At 39.5% G+C, this 27622-nt stretch overlaps 1 protein-coding gene across 3 annotated transcripts in view; it reads right to left on the bottom strand.

Annotated features, from left to right (window-relative positions):
- The window catches only part of MBTPS2 (membrane bound transcription factor peptidase, site 2), a 39739-nt gene that overhangs the window by 8082 nt on the left and 4035 nt on the right, over positions 1–27622 (bottom strand). Inside the window, exons 2-10 of one of the 3 annotated variants that reach the window (XM_082279406.1) lie at positions 26554–26702; positions 24727–24865; positions 20719–20822; positions 18185–18312; positions 14273–14391; positions 13249–13429; positions 10682–10776; positions 8253–8448; positions 7965–8122 (exon numbers count right to left, since the gene is read on the bottom strand). In XM_082279406.1, coding sequence (XP_082135532.1) covers positions 8091–8122; positions 8253–8448; positions 10682–10776; positions 13249–13429; positions 14273–14391; positions 18185–18312; positions 20719–20822; positions 24727–24865; positions 26554–26702 — 1143 coding nt within the window. In that variant the 3' untranslated portion in view covers positions 7965–8090. Of the gene's footprint in view, positions 1–7964; positions 8123–8252; positions 8449–10681; positions 10777–13248; positions 13430–14272; positions 14392–18184; positions 18313–20718; positions 20823–24726; positions 24866–26553; positions 26703–27622 lie in introns of those variants that run through there. The other 2 variants (XM_082279404.1, XM_082279405.1) reach the window with 2 other exon arrangements.

The raw sequence follows: 27622 nt of genomic DNA, 5'->3' as shown, positions 1-27622 counted from the left end.
TAGCAGTTGGAGTCTGCCAGCACCAAGGACCGTTTGAAACCCTCTGTGACAGCTGCAGGAAGGACACCTTTCCTACTAAAAGGAAGGCACAGAGGAGTCTAATCCCCAGAAGGAAGAGGTTAGGGTAAATTGAGGCAGAATTAGAAAATCACCTTGATAATAAACTTGCATGATACCACCAATACTCTTGCTGTCTTTGAAGTACAACTTTAGATGTGAGTTGCCAGCCACAATGGCCTGAATTTTCCCTACTTACGTGGAGAAAAGTTATAGCCATAAGAAATACATACCTCCAGAGAGATATTTGAAGGCAAGAGATCAAACCCCACTCAATACAAACATCCCTTGGGAAAGGAACAGTTTAACTGACCCTTAGAGAAATTTTAACCATAGGCTAAGAGAACACTGGGAACAGAACATACCAAAAGTGCTGCTAAGTATATCTTACTTAAGAGTGAGATCAGATTTCTTCAGGTTTGATAAAGAATTCAAGGACACAGCAACAAAGGTGAGGGAAAGTAGTTCTAAAGTCACATAAGGCAGAGAACGGTCCATTTGGTCACATAAAGACATTTACTTCTGTTAGCAGATGCCCTTCTGGTAAGTCCAGCCAGCAATCATACCATGGGTTGGAAAGACATGGATAGCAAGGAGAACCGAAAAAAGAATGGGTTTGATGTGGCAACAAGCAGAGAACTTTTCAGTATCAAAATTGCCAGTGCGCTTGAAAGTCATGTTTTTTCTTAAAGCTTAAGACCAACCTTTGATTTAAGGGAACTGGGAGAAAATAAATCTGTTGGACAACTGAGTGAAGAACACAACAGACAGAAACCCTGGACACTACCCCGATCAGAAAGTCAGAGGTATCCAAGTCAATCACAGAATCATAGAATGATCTGGGTAGGAAGGGACCTTAAACATCATCTTGTTCCAATCTCCCTGTCACAGGCAGGAACATATTCCACTGGACCAGGTTGGTCAAAGCCCCATCAAGCCTTGCCTTGAACACTACCAGGGACAGGGCATCCACCATTTCTATGGGCAATGTGTTTCAGTGCCTCACCATATTTATTGAAGAATTTCTTCATTGTATCTAATCTCTTTCTAGAAGAAAGCCTGTATGATGAGTCACTGATTATAAGAGATACAACTACAAAGTTCTTTGAAACATTCTATGTGTTTGTCTAGCAGTATTTAGTATCAAGCTATGACAGTAAAAATATAGTTGAACCACAAAAAAAGCCCCAAAGATACAGTATTTTTCCTTTACATCTATTCTACACACAAAATTAATCAACTAAATGCAATATTTTATTAAAATACTTATTTAGCCTTATTTTAAAAATTACACTGGTTAACCAAGCAGACACCACAGCCTTCTGCAGCTTGACACAGGAGCTTGCCTGAGTGCAGGTGCAGAACCTTGTACTTGGTCTTATTGAACCTCATGAGGGTTCTTTTCAAGCTTCTTCAGGTCCCTCTGGATGGCTTCCCATCCTTCAGGTGTGCCAACAGCACCACTCAGCTTGGCATTGTCTGCAAACTTGTAGAAGGTGTACTTGATCCTGCTGTGGGGAGGCTGTGTCCCAGCCTGTGGGTGGAGCTGCCCTATGGGATGTGCTCCCCTACCTGGGAGGGCAGCTTCCCAGGAGCACCCTGAGTTCCATCCCCACACAGCCGCACCCTGGCTGCCCGCTCATTCCAGGGCCATGAGGTCACACAGGCCCAGGGGGCTCCAGCAGCTGTCCATAAGCACCCTGAGTGCCAGCCCCATACAGCCCTGCTCCCTGAATACCATCCCCACACAGCTGTGCCCTGACTGCAGGGGCCATGAGGTCACAGAGCCCCATGGCACTGCACTGGCCATAAGAACCAACTGCTCAGCCCCCATCCCTGACTGTGTGGTGGAAAGGGGACCATGGCGCTTGTCCACCGTCTTTTCCTCTTCCTCCTCATCCTCCTGATGGTCCTGCATCCTAGGGCTGCCAACTATGCTCCACAGAAATCACAGGAAGCAGGTAAGCTGCCAGCACTGGTGCAGCCTTTCATGGGCTAGTGGGGTCTTCTCACCAAGAAGATGGTTTTTCCTCCAGTGCTTTACTGAGGGTTTCCTCTCTGTGAGCGCTCTCCTGCTAAGAGTCCCAAGTCCATCTCTCCTCCAGGGGTGTTGCACATTGTGTTCAAAGAGTGCTGAGCTGCCAGCTCAGAGGTCCCTGGGTCCTCCTCTGCAGCTCTGTCAATCCACTGACATCTGGCTCCCACGTTGTTACCTGACCCCCCATCCAGTGCTTCTGCACACAAAAGCAGAAGATCCCAACATGCAATGGAAACATTTCTCTGTGCTTGCTCCTAGCTGAGTCTCTAGCTGATTCTGTGGCAGCTTGGCAGAAAGATGGTTTGGAGCCCTTGGGCGAGCCCGGAGCAGGTAAGTTCTCAATGTTCCTTCCTTTGAAAGAATAATTATCACCAATGTGTCAATAGCTTAGTAATGAACAATTTTCTTTAAGACGGCTTGCTGAAATCTTCAGTCGTCAAACATATGCGTAATCGCACAGGTAAGTTAGTTGGAGGAAGATACATTTAGCAGGCTCTTTCCCCAGTGCCTACTCGTGCATGTCACATCAGCAACTAAGCTGAAAGTGTGTTGGGTTCAAGATATCTGGATCCCATTACAGAGACAATGAGAAACAGGACTCTTGCACAAACATAGCTCCCTCTGTAGCTTCATCCCAGAGCTTGCCCTGAGTACCCAGATGACCAAAGCACAAAGGTAGCTCCGAGCAGGATCCCTCTCATGAGCTGAGGTCCAGATCAGTGTTCTGACTGCATATTGGGCAGGGAAGCTAGAGGGAACCTCCCCATCCTCCTGTGTCCTCCATGCCTGAGCCATGCGGAGGCTTTACCCGTGTCTGCTTTTTGGCAGTGCTGCCAAAGTCCAGAGAAAAACAGAATGAGAAAGCTGCTGAATCTCCTCAAGCAGACTCAAAGCAGTCAGGTACTGAGCAGTCCTGCTGGGATCCCTTATGGGGAGACACATCCTGAAACGTGTGAGTGGCTGCAAGGGGTGCTCATGCTGGAGAAAGGGCAGACAGGGAAAGCAAGCTTTAAGTGTCTCCTGTGAGGGCCTGACTCCATCCCATTGGGGTGTGGGAGCTGGCCCAGAGAGGGAGAGTTGCAGGTGGAACTGCCTGATGAGTTTTTGTCAAAGCAGTGACTGGCCAAGCAGCAGTGCTCCCCACTGTGCTCTCCTCCTGACCATTTGAGCTCTGTTCAAGGGACAACCTGTCCCCAGGGGGTGGGAGTGTGCCTCCAGGACCAGCACTGGGGAGAAAACAAGAGAACATTCTGGTGATATCAAATGTGCTGCAAGTTCACCAGTGGTTAACTGGCAGATGACAGGCTAACATTTGGAATTGCTCTCACAGAAAAGGCTGGAGAAATGACCAAACAAGTTCCTAATGCCCGTGAGCACATCGAAAGTATTTTCTGTCATGGAGCAGGCTGTATGATAGGCATAGTGATAGTCCTGGTTGCCGTGCCAGCTGGGATACTGATGTGTTCTCTCGCAATCTGCTGGTGGTGTGAGAGAAAACGGTGAGTCACAGATCCCCCCACAGCTCCTGCTTCCTTCAAAGGCAGCTCACAGCCACAAAGCATTTCTAGTCAGGCTGCTGTGCAGCAGCTAGTGGTTGGTCGAAAAACTCCTCTGAGGCTTCTGCAGCTGTCAGCAGCTTTAACTGGCCTCTTAATTTCTGGGTCTTCTCTTGGGGAGCCTACTTGGACTGGAGCCAGTGTTTGCTCAAATTGAGCCTGCCTGGACAAGAACAGCTTGCATGAGTGTCAGGCAGAAGCAAAACAAAGTCAGGACGAAAAAGAGTGAGGGGTGATATTGCTCTAGAAAGCAAGAGATGCATTGGCACCTGCTGCAGACCAGTGAACCTGCCTGGAGGAGTATCCCTGCTTGGTGGTGCCCTGGCCAAGGTGTGCAGCGGTGAGCCCTGCCAGCTCTGGGCCCTGCTGTGCAGGAGAGTCCCTGTGTCTCACCTGCAGCTTAGCCACCTCCTCTCTCCACAGGCGTCTCTCTGGAGATCAGCAGGAACGCACCGGCCTGATCGCATGCTCAGACAGCCAGCCCAGTTCACCTGAACCTGGTCTGCCACTGTAGTAGCCCTGAGAAACTCACACATCTGATCCCTGAGCTGTCCTTCTCCTGCCCCTCCTCGGCTGCCCTTCAGCAGCTGTGGAAACTGCCCAGCCCCAGCCACAATAGAAACAGCCACCTCCACCCCCAAACCTGCTGGCCCAGCCCTCCAGACAAAGCTGAAGGGGGCCTCCCAGGGTAGGGGTTGGGCTGACAGAAACATGACCAACAGCTTCAGGGATCAGCTCTTTTTGTCTGAATAAAAGGGAGAGTTTTCACACAAGTATTTGCACAGTATCAGAATATCCAGAGCTGGAAGGGACTCAACAAGGATCACGAAATCCAACTCCTGGCCCTACAAAGAACATCCCCAAGAGTCACACCATGTGCCTGAGAGCATTGTCCAAAAGCTACTTGAACTCTGTTAAGCTTGGTGCCATGACCACTTCCCTGGGGGCCCTGTTCCACTGCCTGACCACCTTCTGGGTGAAGAACCTTTTCCTGATATCTGAGCTAAACCTCCCCTGGCACAGTTTCAGCCCATTTCCTGGGGTCCTGTCACTGGTCACCAGAGAGAAGAGATCAGTGTCTGCCCCTCCACTTCCCCTTGTGAGGTTGTAGACCATGATGAGGTTTCCTCCAGGCTGAGGAAGCCAAGTGACCTCAGGTGCTCCTCAAATGGTTTCCTGTCTAGACTCTTCACCATCTTCGTAGCCCTCCTTTGGATGGTCTTTAATGGCTTTTACATGTCTCTTATATTGGGGCAGCCAAAACTGCGCCCAGCACTCGAGGTGAGGCCGCCCCAGCGCAGAGCAGAGCAGGACAATCCCCTCCCTGGCCTGGCTGACAATGCTGTCCCTGATGCAGCCCAGGACAAAGCTGACCCTCCTGGCTGCCAGGGCACTGCTGGCTCATGTTCAGCTTGCTGCTTACCAAGACACTCAGATGTCTTTCTGTGGGGCTGCTCTCCAGCCTCACATTACCCAGTTTGTCTGTACGCACAGGTCAAGTGATATCCAAAGCAAACTTGACAAGTTGAAGGCTGGTATCAGAACATCTGATGAAAACTCCTGTTCATGAGCCAAAATAGCAAAATGGCTGAGGCACCCAGTGTATTCAAAGGTTTCAAAAGACATACACTTCAAAATACTGTAGTTTCAAAGCTTGACTGCCTCTTGACAAACACCTTAATGGCCACTACCAAGTCACCATCCTGAGCCTGGAGTTATGCCTACATTGAGAATGGATCACTGATCTTCCCATTTTGTTACAATAAACTGTTGTCACTGACAGCCACTAGACATGGATCTAAACTCCAAACCTTACTGCTGAAGCAAGCTTCAAACACAAAGAAACTTCAGGAAGTTGCTGGACTGAGCTCTAGAGACTGTAACATGAGGCAATACATTTACTGGTTGTAATGGACCAAACCTAATGGCAGTAGGTGAATTTGTCCTCTGAAGAATAACAAAAGAATTACAGAAATTATGGTCCCCAGGCTTGTCTTCAAAAAGACACTGCTGGGAAGAGGTGAAGAGCAATGAGCGTGGGTAAGAGAAAACAGTCATTGTTTTCCCACTCTAATTAAACAATTCTTTGACCTGGAAATAACATTTCTTTTGTTGGCTAATGCTAGATGGTGTTGGCAAATATTGAGAAGAATTCACAACAGATACAATTTTAATTAGAAGTGACTTGAAGACTAGGTTGACCAAAGACCTATTCCAAACTTCTTTGTGGGGGAAGGGGCATGTACGCTGTGGAAGAGACAGACAGCATGGCATGAGTAATTCCTGTGTGGTCTCCAGAAGAACTGTATGTTAAACATGGGTTAAAGGCAAAGAAGGACCATCCTCAGCAGTAACGAACAAGCATGGAAATGCTGAGAGAACAGGCTGTACCAGAAAGGCCTTCATCATGGGTTATGGCTGTTGTTGCTCATAAACATCCCCAAAGCCAGGAAGTGGCTTTTTTTTTTCAGAAGACTCGGATACAACAGAAGTAGGAAACTGGTCCATCTTGAGGAAATTATCTTCTAGGTAAATTCTGTCTTCTTTTCATGAAGGAAATCTTACAGGTTTTGGTCCATGATGGACAAGAGTAACACTCAGGGATATGATGTTTCCTCAAGTAGTGTGAATTCCCAACACAAATCTTAAGTCACCAGACTCTTCCCAACCAACAAGGGCTGGAGAAGGAAGCAAAAATGTTGCAGTATTAGAAATTACAAGAGGGAATAAAACCCCTCATACATAATAAAGAAGAAACACTGCAAATTTGCATGGCAGTACTGACAGGGCCCTCCATTTCAACCTTACATATCAACTGTCCAACACAGGAAGAGCCTCTAGAGCATAACTGGGCTGCAATAAGAAAAGTTTAAAAGACTTAATACCATGTGTATTAAACCGACAGTATGAATTTATATTGGATAACATTAGATACTTTTTACAGAAAGAATGCTAATTAAAAGCATTTATCAATGTGTCTGTCCCAAACAACATGCACTCCTAATCATTTTTCTGTTTTAGTTTTGGCCAAATCTCTGTCACTGTAAGTTCATTTAGGATTATAATTCTTTACAGTTTTGCTATTTTTTAAATACTGGAAACAAGTGCTATATATAGCCTCCATATCAACAAAAAATATTTTTGCTAGTATACTTTAATTTGAGACAACGGAAAGATTTAACAGAAATAAACTGTAGAGGCTATATCTTCTAAGTAGCTAACACATTTTTTAAAAAAATGTTATCTGGAAGTTATCTTCAAATGAAAATACGAAATAATTACTGTTTCTCCATAAATCAGGATTAACATGACAACAATATAAGCCTAAGCAGAAAATAATACATGCATAATCTTAGAATGTTATTCAAACATTACTTTAGTGACATTTCTAGAGAAAATAAAGTCATAGTGCTAGTACTACAATTCCTGTATCGTGTTGAGCGTTAAATGTAGCACTACTCTAAAAAGTAATGCTTCCTGCAGGCAGAAAGATCACACTAAAGAATAAGGCATTTCATTTCACTACAAAACATATTCCTATTTCAAAGCTCACACAGTAGCAGAAGAAATTATATTTTATTTTAACAAAAAAAACAGTTACCACATTCTGATCAGTCACATTTGAAAAAAAAAAAGCACACCAAACTGGTTGGCCCCAGTCAGTATTGTACAGTGCAAAGCTAAGTCTGAAATATTTAGTTGTTCCATTGGAATCCATGAAACTCTATGATTGTACAGTGACTGCCTGCTACCCAAGCCACGGTCCTATCATTTTAGGTCTGGTGTTTTTCCAAAGGGAACATAGAGCACAGATTGCATTTGCGGTGAAGTCGGTAATAAAATCAAGCTTTTAGCTTTCAAATTAATACATTCTATGCAGAATTCCAAGAGTAAATCACCTCACAATTATATTCCTACATGTATGCAAACAGTATTTTTACTAAGTAACTTCTTCAAGAAGAACTACCACTTTAAAGGTAACAACATTCTTTTTCAACTTCTGAAAGACCGGCAGGTTCAATTCTTCTGCAGAATTACTGTTCAGGAGCAAACACCAACGAAAATGCCACTGCTCCAATGTATTAGCAAATGTTGTATGTTATTTAATTTAGAGCAGTCAAATGAAAAAATAAATAAGGAAAAAACTGTTGTGAAGACACTTGTGGCTCAGTAGTCACAGCAATCTGTCGCAGATACTTGGTTATTAGGTACAATTTAAGCAGTCATTCTAAAATTCCAGGCAAGGTGTTGGAGCAAGGTGCCCTACAGATTTTACAATAGCATTTTGAGACATTTATGTGTTAGGAAAATCCTATTACTAACCTGAATAAGATCTATTCTAGAAACAGCCCTTTCATACTTTTCTGAAAAAACAACCATCTCATACCACACATGGTTTCTATTACCTTCGTAACTCATTGCACTGTGCACATTTCATTTTAGGCCTGAGTAGTCCATGTCTCTCCACTGGCTGTAACAATAAATGCATTCTGGTTTAAACAAATCAACTAAGAAGCACTCCAAGACTTTGTTTAAGCAGCCAGGCAAAGAAAACCATATTAGAGATTGTTTTCGCTAAACTTTCAATAAATAATACCAACCTGTATACTGAAGATGCATGGGGTGTCCTACATATAGCATGTCAATATGGGGTGGATGCTTTACCCTGATTAGCCTTGTTTGGTTCTCCAAAGAAGGAGTTACACAAAAGCTTGGAACAAAGTCCTTATGGCAGTCCACGTTGGTTCGACAAACCTTGCTGGCTTCAATAACTTTTCGTGCTGGCAGACAGGCATACTGCAAAGGGCATTTAAAAATATTATGAAAGGTAAAGGTATTTTCCAACAGATCAAAATAAAAGGAACTATATGTGCCTTTTTAAAGCAAAGACATGTCTCACTGATATAAGCCAATGAAGTGCTGAAATCTGATTTTTTCCGAGTTTTTTGTTGTCAAATCCTGAAGAATCTCTACCTGATACATATTCAATCAGTCATTCCATATTTTGTGCAATGTGGAAGGGAGGGTGTATACATATACCAAAATAAAAGCAAACCAGAATTTCTAGAAAGATACACACATGCACAACAAAAAATCATGGCATCTAAACATAGTTCAGTGATTTCTAAAGGACAGAGCCTGTATCAACATCCTAGTGACTTACCTGTTCAAGCTGAAATTTTAGCAAAGAAACCAACAAATCTACCAGGTGAGTGATAGCTAAGAAACCATTCTCAACTAAGATGAACACAGGATGTTCAATGCAGCGCTGTGCTCCAACCCCTGCCTGTAACACTCTTTCACTCTGTAAGTCTGACAGACCAGATCTTTCTTGCTCCCCACAGGCCAAAGACAGTACAGCAGAAGGGAACAGGAAATTAGTTTTCCCCTTCACATCTCTTGTAAAATCTCAGTGACACTTTTCCTTTTGTTCTAAAAACAGAAACAAGGAATCCTAATCTACTGTTTGTCTTAGGAGGAAAAAACCAGTCATTTCTACCTTCTCAGCCTGATCACTGCACTCCCCATAAATGCATGAGTGTCAGACCCTCACCATTAACCTCGACACAAACTCCTTCTAATCTAGTGAGAGGGAGAAGACACACTTCAAAAACTGCTGCACAGCTTGCGAAGACCATTTAAAATAATTTTTCAAAACCTCACAGCCAGTCTAAGGACACTTGAAAGCCACAAGGTCTCAGGCTTCTGAATGTTTTTATTTCTCCTCTGTTTATAAGTAGCAGCTATGAGCTCAAGAATGCAAAAGCTCAAAGGGATAGTGATGTATCAAATCTTGCTGCCACTGCCATATTTCCAATGAATTGCTGGAATGTGTTCAATTCTTAGTGGTTAAGTACCACAAAAACACCCTGGAGTGGGAAGTTTACCACTGTAGAAACTGTAAACATACTAGATTTGGAAAAAATTTATTTGAATTTCTTCAGGTATTTATCACTAGAGTTCAGAAGAATAATAAACTGGTACATGTAGAAAAGTTTACACAGTTGATTCTTGTACTCTTTTGCTTATAATGAACAGAAATATTCCAGCACTGTCAGTATGGAACACGTATTTTAACAAACATTTCTGTATTTTCATAGACTCATAGAATGGCTTGGGTAGGAAGGGACCTTAAAGATATCTCATTCCAACCTCACTCATAGGCAGGGACACCTTTCCCTAGACCATGCTGCTCAGAGCTCCATCCAGCCTGGTCTTGAATACTTCCAGGGATGGGGCATCCACAGCTTCTCTGGGCAACCTGTGCCAGTGCCTCACCACCCTCACAGTAAAGGATTTCTTCCTAATATCTAATCTAAACCTGCCCTCTTTCAGCTTAAAGGCATTTCCCCTTGTCCTATCACTACATGCCCCTGTGAAAAGTTTCTCTCCAGCTTTCTTGTAGCCCCTTTAGGCACTGGAACGATGCTAAACCCTTTTATAAGGGAGTAAGTCAAAATCCTACAGAGAAACTTTATGTTTCTATGTGACAAGAACATCAACATGGTGAAAAAATATTCAAGTATGGCCCCTCATTTTGAGAAACTGGGCAATCTCTAGGACCTTCTCCTGCATGTTTTTATTTTAATTTAGGGAGTAGCACTGCTGGCTTCAGACAAAATAACTGAACTGAGAGTCCAGGGCTTTGCTTTCCGTGTAGTGCTCAATACCTTTAAAGACTGAAACACCAAAATAAGCAATTTCACCTTCTTCTCAAAAGCTGTTTTTTCTCACCAGTATTGTGCATCCAGAATACTGAAAATGACGGAGGTGATCTTCTGCCTAAAGGAATGAGGTGTCTAAGATTTTTTATGATTCTTCCAGAGACCCCCTGTTTGACTATGGGAAAAATCAAAAGGAGTATTTTGTGGTTTTTTAAGCTATAATTGGGAGAATAGTATACATGTATACCTTTATTACAAACTGTAGATATTCTTGAGTATGCTGCCTAAGTGTCAGTAAATATTTCTAACTTAATATAAAAAAATTTAGATTTACCAAAGAGAATTAGCAGTTTAAAGTAACTTACCAGATGGCTGTCCAACTTATTGCTGTATGAAAAGCAAATGTCTGTGAGGCTGTTGTTACTACAACACTCAACTGTGCCATCAAGTCTTCTGTAGACTAAATAACATAGGCATAGAGCAAATAATCAGTATTATAGTAACTTCCTGAAAAAAATTAGTCTCTGAATGAAGTAAAACAATCATCCTATGGCCTTCAAGAATTACAGTAATTCATACAGCCTAGCTGAGGCTCAGTCATAACTAAAAATAAAGCTTCACCACCAATATGTGTGAATGTTACATGATTTTGATCATGTCACATATTGATTTTTTCACCTTAAGGAATCTCCTTGAGATACTGGGGATCTAATGCTGCAATGTTTTGAGCATTACAAGTTGCAAAACACTTTTATATCCATTGCCCCTAACCTACACCAACGTTTGGAATAGAAATTTGTTAGCTACTACTGTACTGATTTCACTGGCTGGCTATGGAAATGGCCAAGACTCAAAACATACTTTTTAAATCATGAAAGCCTTTACAAGACATAGATTCTGAAAGCTTTCCAAGCCTTGAAGGCTGCAGCAGTGAATAAATGATGTTTTAAACCATGATTTAACTTGGTAAAGAACCTTTGTACATATGCTCTTTAAATGAATTAAGCCTAACTTACTGTCCAGCAACAGCTTAAACACACACACACAGAGTAGAATGGTCACAGTAAGGATCTGTATCACAGCAACTGTAGTCCCTTCCTTAAGCACATCAAGCCTGGGATACTGGTTGCTGATTTATCACTGCATAACCTGAAGTCCACTGACACGGAGCTGTATGCCTGGGGCTTACAGGTGCAAGCACTGTACTGTACAAACCTTTTTTCAAGTACCCTGAGGCTAAGAAACCACATATATTTTTGAATAGTGAATGACCATGATATTAGTTTCCTTATAAACTACATTGAAAACACTTTTTTTTTTTTTTTTTAATTTCAAGAAGATCCTTAGGGCACTGTTTTTTCTCTAGCTTCATACTCAGATAGTTCACTCTCCATTTGTTTTATGGTCAACTAGATGGAGTCCATTTGCTATATACATTTTTATCAATATTCTGTATTTATGTCAAGTTGTGAACTGTCAAGATTTTGAAAAATGACAGCTGCTGGAGACCAGAGTTCTTTTAATTTCAGAGGAATATTTCTCACTGCTGGAGGCTTATGACTCCAAAAATGTAGACAGACTGGTCTGATTAGAAGGCAGCAGTGAGGACACTGTGCTGCTAACACAACACAGCAACCAGGCTTGGAAGCAATATTGAGTCTCCAGCATTAAGCCTCTAGTATCTCACTCTAAATGGGATTGGTTCATCTGCAGAATATGCAGTTTTATTACCCATGACTCTGAAACTGCACTTCAGAGAACAGCAGAATCTGAGGAGATATATACCTACAGCATCTGAGAATTGGTTCTTGCCATCCCTGCCCAGCTGCAAGCAGGTGCCAAAGTTGCCCTCCTCTTCAGGGGCATAATCCAAACTGTCAGATCTCTAAAAGCAGGTTCTTACCTATACTCCACTAGTTTCCAGTTTAAATATTTATCTTAGTACCAGCTATAAGATCACTTTCTTTACGTACTAAAAAAAAAAAAAAATTCCTTTTTCAGCCTCACGAAAGTACTATGCATCAAAACCATGGACAGCCGAGTTGCCTGACCTGCTGTTTATTTCCAGTATGATGGAAAAACGCAGTGACAATTTTAAAGCTCTGAATAGCATCATATAGATTTTGCTCAGCAACAGCCCCTTACCTTTGGAATTCAGTTTCCATGAATGCTTTCATGAACGAAACTTTAGAGAGCTTCAGAGCATGTCACAAGACACTCAGTCAATTTAACTTGACTGTTCCTTTTTGTTCTACTTGATTTTTGTTTATTGTTCTAGTTTAGTCCAGTTCTTTTTTTTCCTTTTTTTTTTTTGGTTTCTTGGGGGTAAACCCTTACAGCAACAAGCACTCTAACGTATAAATGGAAACAGAAGGAAGTAGACTGACTTCCAGAAGCAGTATGTGCAATCCAGACAAAACTGAGTTTATGGTCAATGACATAAAACCCTATAGGGAGACATATCTGAAGAAGTGACCATAATAAAGCACATCATTGGGTTAAACCATACAATTTGCAACATCATGCTGATCAAAGCTGTGAGGTAACCCGTGGAATTTACATCTGCAGAAGATCACTGAGTTGATCCATTTAACAGAACTTAGAGGAGATAAGAGATAATTGTACTACTGCTGAGAACCAAGTCCAGCAATATCCTGAAGAAGCAAATTTAATTATGCAGATCATACAGGGTATTTGTACAGAATGACTGAAAGACAAGAGAAATTCCTCTATCTAGCCTTCCCTCACTTTCAGTTTCCACAAAACAGCATGGCACATTGGTAACTGCTTAAAACAGGACAGCAGACTTCACTTACAAGAAATCTGACCCCAACAACAAATTCTAAATCCAAAATAGTCTTTAAGACATGGTAAAATTAAAATATAAATTAATTAATATATAAAATAATGAGGAGAGCACCTTAAGTCATACCTCTAGCTGGAAAGCTTAATTGCTGTAGGGTGGCTGCACTTACACAGTAGCCGACCTGTGACTTCTCTGAAATGTCTCCCAGACAGGAATTCCAGTCTTCCACATTATAAACTGGGCAATCTTGTAGGTTAGTGACAAGGTCTCCCACAAAAAGACCTCTCGGTCCATTGGCAGGTGAATCCTGAGAAAAACAATGAAGTCAGTCTTATTACTATAGTTAAAACCACAAGGATTTGTTTACAGTTCTACTGAATACTATCTTTAGGTTAAGGCACTAAAAAATGGTGGGAAATAGAGGGAAATGGGAGGGAAAGGGAAGTCTCCAAGTATCCTGGAGACATCTTAAAATTTGAATAATTATTTTCATACAGGTTAAAATGGTAAGAAAAATCATAACATATTAAGTTCAAGTAACTTAAATTAATACTCTGAACTTTTCAAGAAAGCAGGTGTACCAATACTTTCAAAGGTAATATTACATAATAAATGTCACTTTCTCCCGAGTTTTATCAGTTGACTTTCAGATCCAAGAAGGATCATTTCACTTCCGCTATTCAACTGTGCTGTATTTGATTAAGTCAGAAAAAAATCATGCTTTTCCAGAATCCCAAAAGTCTATCTCTACTTTGCTTTCAGCTGACCAAATAAGGAAATCAGCTCAAAATAATCTTTAACATTAAAAACAGATAGCAGTAACTGGAGTGATAATGCAGTTTCCGGTAGATTTGCTTTGTGCCAATACTGAAAAAGAGATAAAAAATCCCCAGAAATAAACCTGCAAACTCATCTCAAATGTCTCAACAGTTTTATAGTATGCTGATTAGTCTATCATTATTCACACCACGTTCCTTTATTTACTGATACTAAAATACATGAGACTGAGAAGAAAACTTACAGCAAGAAGTTCAATATATTAGATTCTGCAAAGTGCTGCACTGACCAAATCTGATTGTGACATTAAGAGATACAGGTACATTTCAGGTCACAAAGCATATAATATAGAAACAGCAAATATCTCTCTTACCTCTGCGACCTCAGTGACAAGTGCCCCAACACCCGTGTAATAGAAAGGGAAAAGAATGGCCGGCAGCAGAAACAAAACCATGAAACTTGCAACAGCAAGAACAAAATTATGCCATACCCCTAAAAAGAAGGCAAAAAAAAAGTTTCTAAATAAACACTAATAACAAAAAACTGGTTTTGAAATGATCCTACAGCTGCCTTCTAATTAACTTTCCTGAAATAATTACTGCAAGAATGACTTAAAAGTTAATTTGTGAACACAGGCATAAAAGAAGAGTACACAGATTACTTTACAAACTTTAGCTTCTATGATGGCACATTGTAAGGGAGTTTCAGAGAAACCTCTAAGCCCCTGAGAATTATACTATGAAAAAAGACAGGGGAGCAGTACATCCATTTCTAAGGTGTCACTCCACCAGGATGAGAGTTCATGTACCACTACATTTCTAAGTATCAGAGGGCAGTGTACCCAGAAGAAAAACTGGGCTTCTGAATCAATTATTAAAATACAGAATGAAATGTATTAGGTGTTACCTTCTACCACAATAAACTGTTGAATTTAAGAATCTCAATAAATGGGCTTATTTTTGAATACATACTGTTTGTCCTAGAGAGTAAGATGTCTGAAATTTACTTGCAATTTAGTATTTGTGATGGTAATCTACATTATTTAAATTAAAATTATTACATGTATATGTGCCAAATGAATTTAGAAAATTATTTGGAAAAAAGGCTTCTTCTACAAGAAAATATGGACCTAAAACCCCATCAAGAAACTAAGTTGTACAATCAGCATTTCCTGACACATTATTTTGAGGAACATATTTGCAATTGCCATCTTTACAGTATGTGGTTCTCCATAGGAACCAATGAGCCACTATCATAGGACACAGTTGGCGTTCACCATCAAAGCTTTATGGCTTTCCACATTCAGCACTACACAAATTTTCTCATTTAGTTTGTGTTCTCAGACAAAAACTTTTGTATGAACAATGCAGGAAAACTTTTCAATGTTGAAGAGTCTTTATTTCTTTCTTACAGGGCTTCATCTTGTTAAGAGGAGTTTATTCAATTCTATATTTACAGTGCAGTTACAGGGCAGGAATTGAAGTAAATATATTTAAAAATATATTCAATCTTTCTTGCAGTGTATATAACACAGACATCATAGCATATGGCAGACTTATCTCCCTTGTCTATCTCTACATCTCATCTGGTCTTCTTTTACACTTCTAATGCTGCAAAAATGAGAGACATTTCTGGAATTCTTGAAGTAAGGATTTGTTGCCAGTTCCATAGTAGATGCTTCTTAAAGTTATTTCTTTCTATAGTTTTAATTGTATCTCATGGAAAGGAACTCAGATAGAGGAAATGTTTTTGTAATCAGTTTTCCTTATTTCACATAGACACATTTATGCGCAAAAAATCCAGAAGTACTGAGTAAATATTTTAACTTTATTGTTTTAACCTTTTTATCTTAAAAATATTTTTTCAGCTTAACAAAAGACAAAAATGTAAAATGGAAACAAAATTATTTTCACCAGTGTGGCTGCTACACAAAATAAACTGAAAAAAATCCTTAAAACAGTGGTAATAAAAAAGAGGTGATGGAACTGCTAGAGAGTAACAAGGAATACTTTCAAACATCTAGGAAACATGGGCCTTGCTACCAAAATCGACACCATTTGCTGGGTGGAATACAGCAAAACATCTAAGATAGAAAGGTTTCAGACTCATCCCAGGTGATCCACAGAAAAATGCTCAAAATGAGAATACCTGTAGAGGCACATTGCTCAGTTTACCTTCAACTTCATCTTGCTAAAACAGCCTCGTTCTCGGATACCTAATTCCTTACATTTAAAAGGGACACTTTACACAACCCTACCTAAAAAACCTCAAAATAATTACTATTAATTAAAAAAACCCCCCAAAATTATTTAACTCCTGTTAAAGACAAGATGAAATGTATTAAAAATTATCTCAGAAAATAATACAAATATTTGAACTAATTGCAAGAAAGTGCTGCACAGAATCAGTTTTCATCTATCTAGCAGGCATGGAACTATATATAATTATATATATCTATAACTATAAATATCACAAGTCTTACAAGAACACTCATTTCCTGTTCTTGAACTCATGATGCCATCTGCTGTACAACAAATATATTTTTTAATCTCCAGACTATGGCTGGACTGCAAAAAGACTGTTTGGAATTGGCCTCTAGTCTAGCTCTGTTACATAGCTGCCATACAAAAATCTGAGAGTGTGTCTCTCTAAATTCAAATTTCTGAACACCAGGAATTGGTTCATCCAACTGTTCTGACAAATAAAACCAAATTCAGTCGTTTACTGAATATCACATTTTATCATTATCAAACATCCTAGTTCTGAAACATATCTATCATAAACTGTAGAACAATGCACTTATTTGTTACACCTAACTGAAAACAAGCCATTCATGCTAACCAGTCTTGCAACATGTTTGCTCCTGCCTTGTATTCCCCTATTTCAGGTTTCCCAAGAAACATGAAAAATTATTATAGGTGTTTGCTTGTCATCAAACATGCAAGCAATTATTTTCTATTACAGCTTAGAATTCTATTTTTTCTGATAATGTCTCAGGAATCTATCAACTCAGGTTCAATGCACTACATCAACCCATTCTGAAATTCAGAATGCCTTTTCTTTCAGTTCTGCTCACAGTAGATGGAAACGGAAATAGATTAACAGGGCTTCATAAAAGGTAGCCTATTGTAGTGAATGATTTTTGTTGATTAGGGTATTTGGAATACAGATATATTTACTTACCTAACATTTGTAATTATTTACTTGATTTATGAAAGTTTGAAAACATGCTTGCTAAAGGGTTCTGTATGTCCACCCTCTATATGACGTTTTAGATACAATAGTCAAGAAACAATGTTGGTAACTAAACATTACAACAGGCTGGCTGCCAGCCTACTGTGCCCTGCAACAGAAAAACATCAGTATCAAGAACTAAACCAAGATGGTAACCTTTCTATCTCTATTTCAGTTCTTTGGGAACCACCTTTGTCTCTAGAAATAATCATACAAGTGGTTCAGGCAGAACAATACAGTCTCAGTTTGACTTTTCACAGCAACCAGGCTCTACTTCCCAGTAGCCAGAGACCAAAAAACATCAATTCAAAAATATCTGGAGATCATCTGGAGCCACAAGGTATGATTCTCTTTGGATGTTTGTGTTTTAACCTTTATTTCCTCCCGATGGCAACATAAAAACACGGTGACCTGTACAGTAACACAACTCACAGCTCAGTGAAAACCACTCACAGTACTACTGAAAATTAGATTGCTCCTACTGCAGAAAATGGTAGTGAATTGCTCAAGGATGTTGACCTGTGATAGGAAGTCCTGGTCTCATACCACCATTCTGGCTGAGTATTTCCCAGCTTGTGTGCTCCAAGGTTTTGCTACTTAGGTCATATGATATGCAGAAATATCCCAAGCAATACACAAACAAAAAAGACAGAGGAACTTCTGCACCTGATGTCACAGCTCTTTCTAATGAGAGGAAGATCAGAAACCACACTTTTTCCCCAACCACACAACTGGAATTTCTTATGCATGACTACTCTGAATTGGATCTAGATTATAATAATATTTTTCATGACAGGAAATTGGTACTCATTTAAGATCCTAGAAACCGACATCTCTAGCCCAGAAAGCAGCTCAATAAGGACAGCAATGATTAAATGATTTTCTGAGATGCCAATGTAGGTTCAGAACAGAAGGATCAGCATTAGGTAAAGAGAAGCTTTCGTACTTATTCATTCTAAACCTTAAATACTCAATCAAAGATTCACAAATGATGCCTTAGAAAAAGTAATGGTGCTAAGCAAAGATTTAATAAAAAAGCACAAACTATTACCTGCACAAAATATCCTTAACTGCTGGACAGGAGATATCAGCTGCAAGTGAGTTGTGAAGAGGTCAACAAATGCTCCAGGATAGACAATGAATATAAAAATCCCAAATCCATTGAATCGTACTTGTTCTCTTAAAAAGAAGAAAAGAAAAATGAAGTAGTGTAACTGCAAAAAAACAAAAGAAAAACTGAAGAGATTCTACATAGCACACATTTTTTGACAAGAATGACTAAAATTTTATTATAAAACTAATTTATTTTTGATACTATCAGTAATTGAAAGATAATTAAATGAAAGGATGTTTTCTGCAGTACTTGCCATTTCTAAGAAGTATACGTTTGTATGTTTGGTAAAAACATAAAGGATAAGTTCAACTTCTTTTCTGTCTCCTGGTAACAAGAACACATAAAATACTTTTTAAAAACCCACCCAACCTTAATGTTAAGATATATTTCAACGTTTGGGGTAATTTTTCTTTTAGGCAAAAAAAATGGTAATTTGTAGGAAGCAGTTTCAAACCCATCTATGTAAAAATATTTGCAAGAAGAAACTGCTTTCCTTTTAAAGAAACACTTCCACAGTTCTGGAATTTTTAATTCCTCTGTTTCTCCTAAATGGAATTTAGAGTACACTGGAAACTAACAAAAATGTGGGAAATGTCATCTGAAAAAATGGAAACAAGTCAAGAGGTTAAAAGGACAAATGCTAATGCCCTTCCAAACTTTAACACTCTACGATTCTATTTAAAAACATTTGTAGCTGACACTATTATACAGATAATATCTTTTTTTTTTCAGGGGTTTTGAAATTGTTTTTAAACGGATTTTTTTTTAAAAATTAAATTTTTGAAAAATCAAATTAATTTTTGAAAAACATTAAGGTTTTTTGAAGCTAGAAATTGCATAAGGGACTTAAGAGAAGCGTGGCACAATCATGTTCCACGACAAACCAGGCACAGATCAGCTAATCCCATATCTTTATTGAGACAATACACTGGGTCTAACATTTTATTTATTCACATTTATCTATTAATATGTATATACACCAAAAGTAGACAAAGCATTATACAATCTATTCAGAATTAAGTCACACACTAATACTCATCCCATGCTACCAATTAATAATAGGCAGTTTAAATTCAGGATTTCATGACTTGGGTAGAAGATACACAGGGAAGACAAACAAGACATTTTTGGTACAAGCCTTGACTAAGCTAAGGCTCAAATATTTAAGCTCTTGTAGTTCACAGCTAATGCTCTCTTGAACTGAGGTGAGCAAAAGTGTATTAGATTTCAGGAGGGCTAAGTGATTTGCCAGAATAATAAAGTTTGCCCACAGCACAGCTTTTTAGTAAAGCTGAAACCCTGAGGATCTGCAGTAACAGCACTATAGACCCAACCTGTGCTAGGAGGAAAATAAAAAAGTCAAGCAGAAAACAGCAGCAGCAACACTGGCTGCCAAGGTACATTGGAGCAACTAATTTCTCCTCTGGAAATATCTGGGAAACAATTTTTTGATGAAAACGTAACCCAAAATTGAACATTCAAAGTTTTTGCTCTAGACCTTGAATAAAGATATCACACCACTAGGATACAAGAATTATTCTTTCCTTCTGCTTAAAAAGAGCTCTGTAGTAACACCTAGCTTCTCTGCAGTCTGCCAGCAACATGTAATAGAAAGAAAATTTTGTTGCTTTTTCCTGTGATGGGATAAGCAAAAGGTTCATCATCCACAGAAAACTCCCTGTGAATATTTGAGGGAAAAAAGCTGAAACACAAGCAGAGCATGTGAAACACAGAGGGTCCCAAACCACCCCTTTGAGTGAGAACTCTTGGGGTTGTAAAAAAGGTAGTATATGGGTTAAAAAGAAGTCATGACTCCCTACACTCAGGAAAATCAGAGAAACAACTTAGGGCTTCATGCTAATAGGACAGATAACGATGCTGTCAGGGAGAAATGCAGAGGACACCTCACCATCAGTCCCAGAAATCACTGCTTAACCTTCTTATGCTGAAGTGGCATTTAACAGTAATAACTAACCTTGTCAAATAACTTTTGTGAAGTAATTATCACACTTAAGGACGTTAAAAATACAATCTTTGATCAAAACTAATACATCACTGCGGTTAACAGGGGCAAGTCACGTTTGACTGAGTTACTGCTTCAACCTGTTCATATGCTGTTTCATAAGCTATGGTTAAACAAATCAATTAAACATCTGTTTTAAAGTATCACTGTGCAAGAGCACAAGTTCTTTTCAAGTGCCACAGGTGCAGAAATGAAAAAAATAGTATTTTAAACCTGATGCTATATTTGCAAAGCCAAAGTCCTTTCTCATGATCTATACAATAGACACTGTATTGAAACTCTTCTTTAATTGTACACCCTTCCGAACTTCAAATCTAAGGAAGCTAAGAATTACAGACTACACACTCTCTCTGGATAAAACAAAGCAGTGCTAACAACATTCACGGGTGAGTAAGTGCTCTGGAATATTTGGCTTTGTTGTCAGAGCAGGAGAAAAGCGATGTATTACCGAATAGCTGCCACCCCATGGCCGACTTCATGTATCACACCGCTGATGAGGATTGCAGAGAAGAAATAAGTCAGCTGGCTGACGGGCAAATTGACACCAGGCACCTGTTGATGTGGGCATGACAACAAAACAAAACATAGGAGGAAAACAAGAGGTACAAAGACAAATCATTCTGCTCCTAAGCTTGCTGCTCTCACTCAGCTTATTCAGACCCACAACAGAACAGGGGCTGTTCTCATGCAGTACTATCAGTTTGTACCTCTTTTACCAACTTGTTCGGTGTATTTTAAAGTAGATTAAATACATATTCTTTGATGAACATTAAATAGCTCTCTGGGCACAAAAGCCCCTCTTCCTATTTATTCACCACAGCAATGACCAAATGTGTCCTACTCTATATTAAGCTCAAGAAGTTTATAAAAATGTACACAGACTTCCACTCAAATGAAACAGGTTTGGCGCTGTGAGCATTAGTTTATAATTTCCTGCAGCCCGTCATGTAGCTATAGAAAGGATCCTCCTTTCCAAATAAAGTAATAAAAACTCTATGGCACTTAAAACAGAATGAACATGAAAAGTTCAAAAATGAGTTGACAGCTGAACAGTCAGTCTCCCTTCACTCTCCCTATACAAATCACAAGATTATCCCAGTTTACAGGGTCAAAAAGAAAAAGGTAATTTTCATCTGTTGTTCAGGTTTTGGTAGTCTACACATGGCAATTTAACCTTAAAAACCCCCACCTTGAAATGAGTACACTGTTTTTATTTACCTAAGACACAATAGCAGGCCCCTCATACTCTTCCTGTTGCTGTGGATTCCCACCACTCCCAGGTCTTTCACTGCGCTTCTCATGAGACACCAACTGCTTCCAGACAGGCTCCAAAGTGGCCACTAGTCAAAGCATAAGGACCCATCCCCTCCTTCCTCCTGATGGACCTTCAATAACGCTTGGTTCCATCCCCCCTCAGCTCCTGGGCTGCAGTGGGATGATAAGGCCACTTCTGCTGCTTGCTCTAGGACATTTCTCCTGTCAGGTCTACAGCTTTTTCCACTCAAGGCAGGCTGCACTCCAGTATAGTCACTAACAACTGATGTGAACATAACTTGAATTGCAATCCAGTTTCACAAAAGATTGGCCTCTCTATAGAACTCCGTAAAAACCACCCTTGTGGAAAACAAAAGGCTGCATATCCCAGCTACACAGGTTGAATTCTACCTTTGTTCAGTCCTGCACATTCCCCACTAAAATGCATTTACCTACCCATGCAGCAGAACTTTACAAGAGGTTGTTAAGACAACCTAGCTAAAATAAATCCTTCAAAAGGATTCATTAATGTTAATCATCTCACAAATCTGTCCAGAGTGTGATCATAACCAAGGTATCCACCTAAACTGGCTCAACTGTGGTACCTCACAGCATGAAAGACAGCTACACTTTATTTGTTAAACATCATTGCTTGCACTACAGCATCAGCTGGTGGCACTAATGCATCACTTCAGTGGTGTTGCCTCTGCTATGGGAGGACAGATGGCAACAGCAAGAGTTGCTATCTCAATTCCACCATGACTACAGCCTGCTAGAACACAGCACCAGATGCTTTCAGACTTTACGTCAAAGAAGCTATTTTAAGATTCACCTAAAACAGAAGCTACCTCTCATGAAGGGCTCTGAAACCAATAGCAGTATTTTGTTAAAAACCACACTGTCTTGTATTTGATGGCCTTCTGGAAATGCCTTTAGTACAAGAAGATCCTTTGCTAGTAACTAATCTGCCTCTTTCCTACTTTTGTCAGTAGGCAACCAACACAAGAGGGGGCAGCTGAAGAGAAACAGCCCAGTTACCTACAGACAGGTATTTTAAATCAAGTACATGACTGAACAAAATAGGAAGTGTACAAAAATCTTAATAAGATATAATCAGAACTGTTTCTCCCTCTCTCCACAGGCAGAGGCTAAAGGCTAAACAGGTTTATGCCACAGACTAAAATTAAGTTTAAAAAGAAAAAGTGGGGGTTTGTTGTTTTTTTTAACTAATTCGCTCTCTTCCAGGCAGTCAAATACAAGTAAATAATTTAAATGAGAAGGTCCTCCTAAGCCGTTCTTCACCTCTTTCCAACCACGTAAGTTTCTTTTTGGTGTCAATTTATACTAGCACATTCCCCTTAAAAAGAACATTGAAACTCGCTAAAGGCAAAATTACACAACTGTGACCATTCAGAAATGAAATAATGAGCTAAGAAAGGAAGAGAACCACAACTCAAATTAGGAGAAGTAACGTTATCCACACACATGACATTACATTATCCCTATAAATTAAACTGTTTTCAGTGCCAGTCAATCCTTGGTTTGAATGCAGTGATATTGCCAGTAGGCAGTCACAGAGGAAATAATTCCACATTGAACTGTGAACATCATCCTGCTTTTCTGCTTTCATTGTTCCAGTTCACACCAGATTCATTCCAAAGGCTCATCTTTACTTTGGTTGTGTCTGTTGTTTCCTCCAAAAAGCAATATATTGTCAATGACCACTTTACTCTAGTGTCACAAAAGTGGATGGATCCATATAATGATCTTAGGAAATGAAGATGTAAAGGCGGCTTTCCTTACTCCAGAATGGTTAGGAGAGATCCTGTTGTAACGTAAATTACAAAATTTTCTGTCTCATCTTCAGCTCGTGCCCTCCTGGATGCACAGACTACCCACTCCTATCTGCCCCTGGAGGTAATTCAGGAGCAGGCTCTGGACAGGGGATAGCAGTGGCAGTGACAGTGGTCCTCCCTCAGGTCTCACTGCCTGCTTTTGCCAACACATACTGCACTCTCTATATTCACCCTGCTTGTGTGGAACAGACCCAACCATCCACAGGCACTGAGTTTATGCAACATGCTAAATCAGGCTTCCTGCACTCATGCCATTTTGTAAGTCTAGCTGCATGCAGTCAGTTTAGCATTTACAGGAAGGTCTGTTTTGTCTGCACACAATTCTCAACTTCTGTTCACTAGAATAGCTGAGTACTTAAATAGAGTAACATGGCTGGGCACCTCTGCTCTAAGCCATGTAGCAGAAGGCAGAGTAATCCCATAAGACCTTCTGAATGTCTGGAAAATGACCATACATTTTGGCCAGACTGCACTCTTGGTATAAAAAAGGTGACTAGGAATCCTTCCAGGTTAAAACTGTTGTATGGCAATGTCAGTTCTTCCATTACTGCCTTGTGAAGAGATTAAAAAGACAGCATTTGCAGTCTCTCCTATCCTGTGAAATACGTACCATTCTAAAACCATACAATATATTGTCCGTAAAACAATTAAATGTATCATTAGACTTCACGTAGATATTGCCAGAAGCAGCACTTGAAATTTCACATTGTAAATTAAGTCATAAGTCCTTGAAGAATCAAAAAATACTTCACCACTAATGAATCTTTGCTTCTACTATCACACAAAGCTTTTTGCCCTTCTTTCCTTTTCCACTGCTGTTTTGTATTGTATTAAAAGAAACAGAACTTGTCTTTTCTTGTCAATTTGTATGAGCTCTGCAAACGTTAGGGTCACTAGAGCCTCTACACTGCACAGGTCACAGGAAGTGAGTTCTTAACTCAGTTTTATATTCTTAGTACTATAATTTAGGGCTTTTCAAAATTACTATCAAATTCCCACTCCTCAGAATTTTTAATATAAACTCTTCCACGTTTGCCTTCATTTGCCCTTTTACTATACCCACTCCCCCATTTTTAAGGCTGGTAATACACCAGCACATTTTCATGGAGATGAACATCAGGAGTTGGGTTTTTAAGGCTGGTAATACACCAGCACATTTTCATGGAGATGAACATCAGGAGTTGGGTTTTTAAGGCTGGTAATACACCAGCACATTTTCATGGAGATGAACATCAGGAGTTGGGTTATTCTTGCATGGGAATATTTAAGCATCTTATACCCCATAAAGAAGCTGCTTTAGATCTGTTCACAGCTCTCAAACAAAGACCCAAGGAGGGAACACTCACCACAACTTGCAGCATTCGATCATTTTGGGCTTTTGGAGCCTCAGTGAGCATCTGGGTCAGTGTTTGCAGCAGGGTCTTTCCCAGCAGAATAACAGAGCCAAACATGGCAACTATTCCAAACACCATTCCTATGCTGAACCTACACAGAGAAGCAAATAGTTCAACAATGCACAGCCTCAAGAAAAAAAGGGTATAATCTCTGCTTTATAGCACAAGTTAGCACACAAAACACAGGGCAAAACTTCCATGATGCAACCACAATTCATCAACACCCCAGTACAAAAACACTAGATGAAACTAGTAATAATAATAAATAGTAATAACACTAACAACATACATTGTCCGTGTTTAATAAATGTTTTACAGCCAAACCATATCCTGATCAATTTTAAATACTTTTATTCAGTTACCCAATACATGTAACTTGTCTGTAGCTATGAATATTTAAATTTATATGAATATATAAACATAACTAACAATGTATAATTGACCATGTTGCACCACACCATCACATATTTAGAGACCTGGATCAAATGATAGGGCAGCTTATGTACTTATATATATAAGCTTCTTCGGTACATTTTGCATCTTTTTCACAAACAATAAAAGGGGCTAAAGAACAATAAATGAGACAATCTGTTTTAAAGAACAACTAAAAAATACAACCGCAAGACCACACTAACACCAATTTCTTAAGCTACATTGTTCTTCTCACCAATTTATTTTCCATTAAAATCAATGTTGAAAATAATTTCAATTCATGTCACTCCACCTAGTGACAAATTTTTATTCAGCATTATTATTATTCTTATTTTACACTGTCCTATAGTTGAAGGATGTCATAACTTTTTTTTATAACTAAAACACTTCACCACCAGTCCTCCTTCCTCTCACAACACTGTAAGAGTTCTCTTATCATCCTTAATGGAGCTCACTGGGAATTAGTAGATTTATTTTAAGCAACATGTACTTGTAATGTTAATTAAAGAGACTAGTGGAAACATTATACTGTAATAAATCATACACATTAAAAATTGTAATTGATATAGAGCTATTTCAGACTGATTATTACAAAATCATTACATACTAGAGAAACCAATACGAAGCAGACCTCTCTTTTATTATTATCTCACTGAGGGTAGCAGTACAGGAAATGAAAAGAAATTCAAACCTTACTCACTTTATATTTTCAGAGCAGATACAAAGTAAAGCTAGGAAAGCAACTGAACAATAGTTTTCTAAACCAGTCCAGGCGCATCCATACTAAACCAGCCTACTTATCTACCCATTCCCAGCACTATGCAACCTTAGCATGGAAAGGTGCAGGCAGATAAAGACAGAAGGTGAGCAAGGTGCTTCTGAGCAGGTATCGTTGCTGAATGTCTAACTGCAATGACTAACTGCAGGGACACAACTGTCTCTGAGTACTTTGTAAACTCTAGTGATTGGGAAAGCTAAGTGTACGGCGTTGGAAGTGATTTAGGATCCGAGAAGCTGCTTTCAGATCTACTTCTGTATGCAGTATTGCATGTAACAGCTGTACTCTTCAGAACTACACATAGTTCAAACCACAGGTACAAATAGTTTAAGGATTTCTAGCTTTATAGTATCTCAATATGCAACCTGTATTACAACTATGTATTTTTTAGCAGAGGAGAAAGACTTACACTGGCACAGAACAATTAGAGCAACCACTCTAATTGGTTTTATCATTAGCCTATTAAAATAACCATGTCTATCCACTGCCCTTCTAATGCTGAAAGGCACCAGTGTGGTTCAATTGTTGACTCTGTATTTGACAGAAGAAAAACGACACAGAATTTATACCATAAGTAGAGAAATCTGGGTCTCCATCTCCCCCAGTTGTAGAACTGGCGGTTGAAGAGCGCTGTTTGCCACCGCAGGTGGAAGGGAGAGACGCTCAAGCCGTACGTCAGCAGCCACTCCTCGTACGATGCCTTCAGAGAGTTGGAGGACTGCAAAGCAATGGAAAACCAGTTTAACCAAAACATTCTAGGAAGATTTTGTAATGTGACCAAGCAGTAAATGTGATCTGTTTATATAAAAACAGATGTATGGCTTCAGATAAATGTCCTACACATTATTTACATTTTGACAAATAGGTAGATGTGACATGTAACACGAAAAAGTTATGCCACTGTTTTTATGTCATTTGCAACAACTGTAGGTTTGTGAGAGAGATCGGGTATCCAGAGTTATCTGACAAACAAGATCTTCCATCATCTTTCCTAGTGTTAAATCACTTTCAGTAATTCTGCCTTCTGGATGGAAGGCTACAGACTGTTGATGCTATTCTTTCAACATGAAATTATATTCCAATAAACATTCTAAGAACTACAATAATGAAAAATACTTCTTTTGTCTTCAGCTGAAAAAAACTTTCTAATACAGGTGAGATATGACTCAGTATTGCAGATACCTGTTAGCAAGGATAAAAACGAGGTCATTTTTCAAACACAGTAACTAATCTTAAAGAGGGTCTGAAATATCAGATTGTGCTAACAAAGAACCACAAGGAATTTAAAGTTATCAATCTGCATTGCAAGAGCAATTTCACTATAGTAACTTCCCAGCATTTCAAGATACTTCTAGTAGTTCCAAAGATTTCTCTTGATGAGAAATGTGACCTGTAAACCACATGATGAATACTTATCTGCAGAATTATCTTGAATTACAGACCAGTAGACATGGTTTTTGCAATTGCTAACTTTACATTATATGGCGCCTGCACTCTCAGTAGGCTTTAGTCACCTGCTTCATGGAAGCTTGAGTCAGAAACCCAGATGAAGGAACGCTTTCCTTGGAGGAGAAAGGGGAACTCAGAGCTCAGGAAAAGCACACATGAGCTTTGAGCCTTCTGACATGGGGCAGTTCC

This window comes from Coloeus monedula (genome assembly GCF_965178545.1).
Source record: "Coloeus monedula genome assembly, chromosome: 3".
Lineage (NCBI taxonomy): Eukaryota > Metazoa > Chordata > Aves > Passeriformes > Corvidae > Coloeus > Coloeus monedula.
Note: the sequence above shows the minus strand (reverse complement) of the source record. Positions and strands in the feature narration are given on the sequence as shown.